The sequence below is a fragment of the Hyperolius riggenbachi genome, chromosome 8 (assembly GCF_040937935.1).
Source record: "Hyperolius riggenbachi isolate aHypRig1 chromosome 8, aHypRig1.pri, whole genome shotgun sequence".
Classification (NCBI taxonomy): domain Eukaryota; kingdom Metazoa; phylum Chordata; class Amphibia; order Anura; family Hyperoliidae; genus Hyperolius; species Hyperolius riggenbachi.
In genome coordinates, this window is record NC_090653.1 from 272126847 (window position 1) to 272137112 (window position 10266).

The following is a 10266-nucleotide window of genomic DNA, read 5'->3' on the forward strand; positions in this document are numbered from 1 at the left end:
TCTATGCTTCGTGGAACGAAACCCATCCCTCTATAGTATGGTCAGATTCAGATATAGATCGATATTTTTGCCATGTCGAGTGGTTATCTATTCATGTCTGATACCTTTACACATGGAATTTGTACCAACCAGGCACAGCTGTCAGCCCTGTTTATTTACACTTTCTTGCCAGAGCTCTGACAATTTGCAGGTTTTAAGCAAAATTATCATAGAAAGCCTGTCAAGTGATACATGAAAAACTAACTAAAGCCGTTGATAGTTATCAAGAAGAGGAGAATTGGTAAAACTGACTTATTGGGGTATTTTCAGCAAGAGACATGCAAAAGACTAAAAAACAATACAATGAAATAACTCTACCTGTAGCAACTAAAGGCTGGTAAAACATTCCAGTTACAGCAGCTCCAGCGTGGGGATTCAGATTCATACTAATGCAAGTCTGTAGCTGGTTCTCCTAAAAGCCCTACTAAACAAAAACGAAAAAAAAAAACAGCTGGGCATACCAACTAGTTCAGCATTGCCCTGCATCTCTCACTTACTCTAGCACTCACAATATCGTGTAGGTAATGGAGTGTGCAGTCTCCTCCCCCCTCTCAGGAGTCTGTCAGTTATAGTTGATGACAAAGATTGGCATGGAGGGGGCGGTGTCTGGTAGGAGATACAGAGCAGTGTTGAACTAGTCTGCTGTAGACCTGCCATTTTTATCCAACTACAGCACAGCTACGCTTTAAACAGCACTGGAAAACTAAAATCATCTGATTGGCTGCAATACTAAACTTGTCTAAAACGTCAAAATGCCTTATTTAATCTAAAGTCACTGCATTTAACCAATAGTATTCCAATGAGTCAGCACCGTCTTCAGTATAAAAGCTCTTTATTCAAATTCCATAAAAATCATGGCATGCAAGCAGTCAGCTGACTGCTTGCATGCCATGATTTTTATGGAATTTGAATAAAGAGCTTTTATACTGAAGACGGTGCTGACTCATTGGAATACTATTGGAGGAGACGCCTGGGATGCACAGGTGACTGGAGTCCTTAGCACGTCAGAATTTTCCCTGGTCCACCATTGGTGCTTGCCACATACTACTCTACTTTACTGCATTTAACCAATACTCCTGTAACATGGACAAGTGTTAGTAAGCTTGCTGCCCAGCCCCAAAATGCTCCTTCACATGTTCCCGGCTGCAGTGACTGCTAGAATCTGGTTACTGTAGACATACACTTACCAGGAATGACAATAGGTTTAAAAAAATAATGCTCTATGTGCTCCTAATCAGGGATGGTTAATGAGATGCAAATAATTCAGAAGTGATGCAGCTTGAAAATGGACCAATCATTTGAAGCCAAGGTGGGATTTGATTGGTTAAATTCCAAGCTGCAGAAATAAGCACAATTCTGCATCAATCTAGAATGATTTGCATGTAATTGACCATCCGTAGGCCTAACCTTCTGCTTAAAGAGACTCTGAAGCGAGAATAAATCTCGCTTCAGAGCTCATAGTTAGCAGGGGCATGTGTGCCCCTGCTAAAACGCCGCTATCCCGCGGCTAAACGGGGGTCCCTTCACCCCCAAACCCACCCCCGCAAGACTTGGTCGCAAAGTTGGTCGTGAAAAATCTCTTCCTGGAGGCAGGGCTAACAGCTGCAGCCCTGCCTCTAGTCGCGTCTATCAGACGCGCATCGCCGCCTCTCCCCCGCCCCTCTCAGTAAAGGAAGACTGAGAGGGGCGGGGGAGAGGCGGAGGTACGCGTCTGACAGACGCGCGTGGGGCAGGGCTGCGGCGGTTAGCCCTGCCCCAATGCGGAAGCGCTCCCCCGCTGTACGGAGGGGATTTGGGGGTGAAGGGACCCCCGTTAAGCCGCGGGATAGCGGCGTTTTAGCAGGGGCACACATGCCCCTGCTATCTATGAGGTCTGAAGCGAGATTTATTCTCGCTTCAGACTCTCTTTTAAGCCAGGCTTGTCACACTCAGCATAAAGTGAGAGCGGAAGACCACTGGGGGGAGGGGAGTGAAAATCTGACAGCATAAGTGATTAATGCTGACAAAATACAACACTAATGCCCGGTTGTGTGTATTCAATTACTGCAGTTTACAAAGGATTAACTCTGATAATCCGGACACAAAAATAATCCCTGCTCTGCTCACCCATCTGCATCATTCAAAGGGAATGTACAGGGATTTTTATTTTCAGCAATTGTGCTTTATCAAGTGTATTTAAAAAAAAATTGTATTTTATTTTTTTTTCAATCAGATGCATTGTTTAATGTTTTTTAGTTTTCAGTATTATCATAGTTAAACTTACTTTATAAATATTAGTTAAGAGCTCCACCAATTGGTTAGACTGAAAACTTTATAACTATTATATTGCCACAAGGCAGAGAAGACAGTATGGCTACTTGGAGAACAATTGGGGGCCCTGAACTTTGGTTCCTGTTAGTAGATTTCAGAGAGATTAAGTTCAGGTGTTAAAAATAAAGACTCCTGCTTTGTACAGCCAATTACTGCAGCAGCGCAGCTATTGGACTCAAAACTCAGTGTTGCCATGGTTACAAAGTGAGGCAGATTAAGCTCACTGTCAGTTTTGGTCATTCTTAGCTGGTTGCAGATAGAAATAAAAAGAGAAAAATTAAATTCAAAAAGACTTGAGGAACAAAAAACTATGCAGATTACAAGTTTATTTTATTGTAGTGAAGGGTTTAGAAACAGAGCTAAAATCGATAATCTATAAATGTTTTTGGTCCCCATTTTAAAATAACATTGCAACATAACGGAGGGTGGCGGAGAAGAACAAGGGGAGTAGGGGGCATATGGACTGCGCGTTACACATGCCTGCTCCCGTTTTGGAAATTTATGAGAGCCGTTACGAAGAGTCTACACTACAGGGACAGCAAACTAGCTGCTGTAATCTGTTCTTTCTTGAAATTGGGCCTCCTGAAATGTTCCCTCTCCTCTTTTGTAAAATCACCCTCTGAACTGCTTTCGCTTTGAGGATTGTTAACAGTCTTAAACACATACTAAGTATAGACTCTAAGGTAGCTATGAGTCATGTTAATGTAAACAAGGATAGTAATATTCTATCATTTATACAGGGATATGGTTTCAGTGTCAACAGTACGCAAGTTCTTCCAAGGAGACCTCAGGAGACCTCTGGTCATTAAAGGGAACACTATTACCACTAGAGTGGTTAATTTAGCTTCCAAATTCTCTGCTCATATCAGACTCATGCAAACAGCACAAGTCAGACAGATATCTACAAAAACATTTGTAGCGGACAGCTTTTTCACGACTTTTTCTGAGCAATCCCTGTAACGTCCCTGGATGGAGCAAGCTAGAAAAAAAAAATCTGGCCACTAGAGGGTACAAAGAGACTGTCTCTATTATAGTGAGACTGTCTATTATAGCAGTGTTTCCCAACCGCTGTTCCGCGGCACACTAGTGTGCCGCGGAACGTTGCCTGGTGTGCCGTGCTCTTATCCCCCCTCCCGCCCGTCCCTGCGGCCGCCGCTGTTATTACCTTAGCAGCGGCCGCTCTCCCCTCTCCAGACCATGTATATGCTAGCAGCGTATCTCCGGCTGCTCTGTGTGATGCACTGATGCGGAAGGAGGCAGGGCTTGGTTACCATAGTAACGGCGATACATATCGCCGTTACAGGAAGCCGCTGCCCTCCTTTCTTCCGCATCAGTGCATCACACAGAGCAGCCGGAGATACGCTGCTTGAATATACACGCGCCGGAGAGGGGAGAGCGGCCGCTGTTAACAAGGTAATAACAGCCGCGGGGACGGGCGGGAGGCACTAAACTGGCTATACTGGGGCACTATTCTGGGGTACTATACTGGCTATCCTGGGGCACTAAACTGGCTATACTGGGGCACTATTCTAGCTATACTGGGGCACTATTCTGGCTATACTGGGGCACTATACTAGCTATACTGGGGGGCTATACTGGGGCACTATACTGGCTATACTGGGGCACTATACTGGGGCACTAAACTGGCTATACTGGGGCACTATTCTGGGGCACTATACTGGGGCACAATACTGGCTATACTGGGGGGGCTATACTGGGGTACTATACTGGCTATACTGGGGCACTATACTGGCTATACTGGGGCACTATACTAGCTATACTGGGGGGCTATACTGGGGCACTATACTGGCTATACTGGGGCACTAAACTGGCTATACTGGGGCACTATTCTGGGGCACTATACTAGCTATACTGGGGCACAATACTGGCTATACTGGGGGGCTATACTGGGGTACTATACTGGCTATACTGGGGCACTATACTGGCTATACTGGGGCACTATACTAGCTATACTGGGGGGCTATACTGGGGCACTATACTGGGGCACTAAACTGGCTATACTGGGGCACTATTCTGGGGCACTATACTAGCTATACTGGGGCACAATACTGGCTATACTGGGGGGCTATACTGGGGTACTATACTGGCTATACTGGGGCACTATACTGAGGCAACTAAACTCCCTACACTGGGGCAACTATGCCAGCTATGCAGCCGCACCCCAGCCCCCCCCCCCCCCCCATAGCGGCACTGTCCACTAGGTCGCGCAAACAACCGGGGGCCGCATCGCCCCCACCGCGCGCGCGCGCGCGCCGTTCCCCGGAGAAAAATTTGGTCAGACAGTGTTCCCCGGGCCGGAAAAGGTTGGGAAACACTGTATTATAGTGAGTGTAAAGGGATTCCTCTCACACTACACCCCCTGGTGGCCGGAAGATTTATTTTGCTTCTTCCCTTAGAAGTGAGGACAGTATTAGCCCACACCAGGGAGAATATTGGGCTCAGACAGCAAAGAAGAATATATTTAATTCCCTTATAAATCAGGCAGACGGGCCAGTTAGAACAGGATCAGTGTATTAGCCTTTACATTATATTTTTTTCTTTCTGGAAGACAAAGTGTACAAGGCAGCAAAAAACATCTGGTGTGAAATGCCTGGCTTAAAGTAATTTACAAACATTCTTTAATATAAAAAAATATATGAAGCTACAGATTTTCTGTATGAAAAAGGAAGACCGAGTTATACAATATAAACTTCTATGGGGTCATCTACCTACACAGATCAGCCTCAGTGTTACAATTTCTGTAACATTTAAGGATTATACATGAATTACCATCTACATACAGCTACACTATGGCTATATTAAAATAAACCTGAGAAGGGGGAACAAGTTCTATTGTACAGCAGAGTCTTGAGAATTGGACACCGTCGGGGATACATGTGCTTACCGGCTGCTTGAGCAACAGTCAGGAAAAAAGCACAAACCTCCCCCCTAAATACTTACCGATCCTCCAGCGACGTCTTGTAGCCTTCCTGTTGCTCCTAGCAGCTTTACCGCATCCTCCATGCATGGAACTCGGCATGTCACCTGACCCACATTGGGTCACATGACTCTAGGAGCCGTGCACGGATGCCAGAAGCAGTTAGGAGTAACAGGAAGGCTACAAGACAGCACTGGAGGCTCGGTGAGCATTCCAATGTCTGCAACCACATCCAGTCAAGTCATCATTATTCCCCTCAGGCATGCCGGTTAGATGATAATTCCGGTTGCCCGAGTTCCAGATAACAGGGAATTTGCTGTAAATACCAGCCACCCCTCCCCCCCCCCCACCACCTTTCCAGGTCACTCGATTTCTTCCTAATCTGCTTCTTTGTGTCACTGTGCCCCTCCCCAAAGATCATATGCACTGCCCTGGATGCGCACCTCAAAAGTGTTCCCCTTGCCAGGAATGTTTTGCACATGCGCAATCTAAGCTTTTAGGAACTGCGCATGTGCAGAACGTGCCCAGCTATGGAAGCGCAATCAAAGAGGCAACGCATGCGCAGTAGCCCTTTTGGAAATGGCACAACAGAGCAGACCGGGAGGAAAGCGAGGGACCTGTAAGGCTATGAGGACTGGAAGAAGCCACAGGTCAGCACATAAGAACTTGTTCCTCCTGTCTCAGGTACACTTTAAAGCCTATTTAAACCTGATCATTAAGAGATGGTCAATGAGATGAAAATGATACCAGCTTCCATTGCAAATTGTAAGCAATTTTGAACGGAGCCTTTCCAAATCAACAGGCAGTCCTATTGGTCAAATTGCAAGCTGAATTTGCATTTGCATTATGCAAGTCAGAATTATTTTTCCTCACCAGCCATTTGTCACAGCCCAGGACTGCACCTGGAAAACCTGGAGTTCAAATGAATTCACTGGGAGCCACCAGGAAGGGTAACACTACCCCACTGTAGGCTGTACTGTTGATGACAACTTCACCCCTTCACTTGCCAATGACAGCCGGCAGGTGTGGAGTGTTGTGGGTCATGAACCTTAAAAGGTGGGGACTATCACTAATATATGCAGTCTTGATCTCTACCCCAAGCTGCTCAACAAGATCCATCACTAGCGAGACATGCCCAGAAGGGGTGTGACATTTGCTAAGCAGAAAAGGAAAATAACCACATGCGAATGTACACCTGGCCTACAACTTCATGTAATTAAAGGAGAGGTCCAAGGTAAAATCAAAATCCACTTACCTGGGGCTTCCTTCAGCTCCTGGCAGCCGCCCTGTGCCCTCGCCGCAGCTCTGGTGCCTCCCGGTGTCCTCCGCTGCAGTAGCGCGCTGTGGAGCGCAGAGGAAGCTGACCTGGCGACGTCGGCTTTTGCAGCGGAGGACACCAGGAGCCACCGGAGCTGCGGCGAGAGCACAGGTCGGCTGCCACGGGCTGAAGGAAGCCCCAGGTAAGTGGATTTTTAATTTTAGCCTGGATGTATCCTTTAACCTGCTGAGCGGTCTGGACGAGCTCAGCTCGTCCAACACCGCCAGAGGCTGCCGCTCAGGCCCTGCTGGGCCGATTTGCACCAAATAAAAAGCAGCACACGCAGCCGGCACTTTGCCAGCCGCGTGTGCTGCCTGATCGCCGCTGCAGCGCGGCGATCCGCCGCGTGCAGCGGCGAAAGAGGGTCCCCCCAGCCGCCCGAGCCCAGCGTAGCCGGAACAAACAGTTCCGGCCAGCGCTAAGGGCTGGATCGGAGGCGGCTGACGTCAAGACGTCGGCTGACGTCCATGACGTCACTCCGCTCGTCGCCATGGCGACGAGGGAAGCGAAACACGGAGGGCCGCTCATTGCGGCCTTCCGTGTTATCTCTTGCCGCCGGAGGCGATCGGAAGATCGCCTCCGGAGCGCCCTCTAGTGGGCTTTCATGCAGCCAACTTTCAGTTGGCTGCATGAAATAGTTTTTTTTTTTATTTAAAAAAAACCCTCCCGCAGCCACCCTGGCGATTTAATCAGAACGCCAGGGTGGTTAAGTAATGATCTCCTGATGAAGTAGCCTTGTTGTATGAAAAACTGTCTTTCCTGGTCCTTAAAGTGAACCAGAGACAAAGCGCCCTCATGTATTTTACCATATAGATCAGTGAGAACGTTAGAGAAAACACCTACCCTTCTCTCTGTTTCATTCTTCACTGCTCAACCTGCTTGTTACCAGCTCTGATAAAATCCCAGACTGAGCATTCAGTCTGGCTTTGCTCAGGAATCATTATAGCCTAATGTCTACTCTGATGTCTATAGCAGAGCCAGAAGGGGGCAGGCTTGGGCTGGAATAATGACTCAGCTATAATTATTCCTGAGCAAAGCCAGACTGAATGCTCAGTTGGGGATTTTATCAGGGCCGATTAGAAACAGACTGAGCAGTGAAGGAGGAAGCAGAGAGCAGGGTAGGCATTTTCTCTAATGTTCCCACTGATATATATGATAAAATACATAAGGGTGCTTCGTCTCTGGTTCACTTTAAGGGGGACACAGTAAATTCTGCATACATGTATAAAAAAAAAAAAAAAAAAAAAAAAAGGAACCCGGTAAAAAGGGTGCCAGAGATTGCCACTAGTAAAATATCTGTAAAATTACCTATACTTAATTACAATAGTAAAATATTGGTAATCTTTACTGATCTTTTACTATGACCTAAACTTACACAGAACCCTCTACCGGTGCCTAGTTTTAATCTCCACCGAACATGTTAAAAGCTGTGAATAGCGAAAATATATATATATTTGGGCGCCCAAATTACCATTTATAGCCGCTTATCACGGCTGGCTTTTAACATTGCCGCGCCATTTTTAACAGAGCGCCTCAGGAGCCCTTTTTTCCTGCTTCGCTTAATTTGTTATTAATAAATCGATTGCTTTATTACTATTAATCCCTGAAATCTAGTTACAGTGTACAGTGTCTCACCCTTTGATCACATTGGTCAGCTAGTAAAATGATTTTGCATATGGTCTTGAAAAAATGTTTTGTAACTCATTAAAAACTTACTTTTCCAGGTCAGCATGCAGACAGCTATGATTGACGGGTAATTAAATTCTTCCTTGCAGCTATGGGAACAGTCTATTTGTGGGAGTGTCTAGCCCTAATTTGCATTTTTGCATCCGTACTTCACATTGGTCAGTGCCGTCACAGCTGTAGGGAATTTGTTATACTAAATAAGGTGTGTCTGCACATGAGCTGTGAGTAGTAATTCAGTTCCAGATAGCTCTGGGAGAAACAGAGCAAAGGAAAAAGGTAGGTAATGTTGAGAAATGCTTGATAAACTCTGCAGTGCTTACACTGGGTGTTTTTCTTTCCACAAAAGTGGAGCTACATTAACTCAGTGCATCATCAGAACAAAAGATTATGTCCGTTCATGGCTCAATGAGGTTCACAGGCTCCTCCCACGCAATGGCTCCAGCCAGTGCTGCCAACACCTGGCTTCCTTTAAGACTGTATTACACAGTTGATAGCAAAGGTGCTCTTTACTACCCACCCTATGAACTGAATGGCTGCCAGACCCCCCCCCCCCCCCCCCTCCCCTCACACATTCGGTTTGCCATACCTCGTAGTCATAGTTAAAACAGGAAGTAGTCTGGATTATGCTGTCGGGGACTATGGGAAAGTCACAGGCTCTAAGGTCAAAGAACTGTGAGTGGAGGAGCTCAATGCGGCCGGCTGCTGGACTCCCGGTGGCTGCGTTTCCCCGGCATCAGAGCCGCTCCGGAGTCCACCTGTACCGGGAAGGTCCTCTTTTGTAAGCGTCCATTTCCAGAGCCCCTCTGCCATTTGTAGATGTCTTCATTCAGGATGTCCTGGATGTGCTGCACAATCAGATTTATGGCCACTGTGGAAAGGCAAATCCAAGAATTAGAACAGCAGAATGAACTACAAATGACCCACCATGATAAACAGAACCTGAGGAGTTTTGGAAGTTTTATTTACACAGGAAGTTGCCCATCACTGCGTGTGAGTGTAAATACCTCATAAAGCACTGAGGCCCTGAGCTCCTACTCTGCATGGGTTTTCTTCTTACATAGTAAGGACTGGATCTCAGCACTGACCCCTCTCTGCGTAGCCATTGTTTAGTTTACACATTGCATGAAAAATGAGAAGTACATTCTGTTCCCGTGCTGTCACTGAAGGAACCGCTGCCAGAAATCTACTTTCACAGTAACTGTGGACTCCAACACTTGTCTACCGCCAGCTTGAATTCTCTCAATAAGGTGTGCCGCTTTCTAACGCTCAGTGACCAGCGCCACAATACAAGGGAGGGCTTCTCAGATCCTAATAGACCAAATCTGTTAGGATGCCACACTATATTGAGGCCCAATCGATGGTCCGAATTTATCAAAGCTATTTCCAGCCAAAAATCGGATGACTGGATCATTCAGGATTGTAGGAAAAAAATCTTGGTCAGGTAAGGTTCGATCGGGTGCGCAGCGGTAACAGCATTCGATATTACGACGATCGTCGGACCATTCTCAATAGATTTTGTGCTGAAATCTAGCAGCGAGACCACCGTGGGGCACAGGAGGACGGGGGAAGCCTCAATAGGGTCCAGAGGCTTCCCCCTACTGAGGTGAGTACCCACTTTTTTTCAGTACAGGTTTTCTTTGAAGAGGAATTTTAACCCAGGGTTGAACTTCATGTTTGTTCCTATAGATACACTTTCCTGAGCTGTAAGAACAAAGTGTTGATTTTGACTGTAGCTGCGCTTTTAAGAGGAACTGTAATGTCAAAACGTCCCCTGGGGGTACTCACCTCGGGTGGGGGAAGCCTCCGGATCCTAATGAGGCTTCCCACGCCGTCCTCCGTCCCTCAGGGGTCTCGCTGCAGCCCTCCGTGCAGCGGTGACGTCAATATTTACCTTCCCGGCTCCTGCGCAGGCGCTCTGATGGCTGTCGGCTCCGAAGTAGGTGGAAATACCCGATCGCCGTCGGGTCTGCTCTAC

The 10266-nt window shown here is 46.9% G+C and overlaps 1 protein-coding gene across 1 annotated transcript in view; it reads right to left on the reverse strand.

Moving 5' to 3' along the window:
- Positions 1 to 8872: 8872 nt before the first annotated feature.
- The window catches only part of UCK1 (uridine-cytidine kinase 1), a 13431-nt gene continuing 12037 nt past the window's right edge, over positions 8873 to 10266 (reverse strand). Inside the window, 1 exon segment of the mRNA XM_068248006.1 lies at positions 8873 to 9200. Within this exon segment, the coding sequence (XP_068104107.1) occupies positions 8978 to 9200 (223 nt within the window). The 3' untranslated portion in view covers positions 8873 to 8977.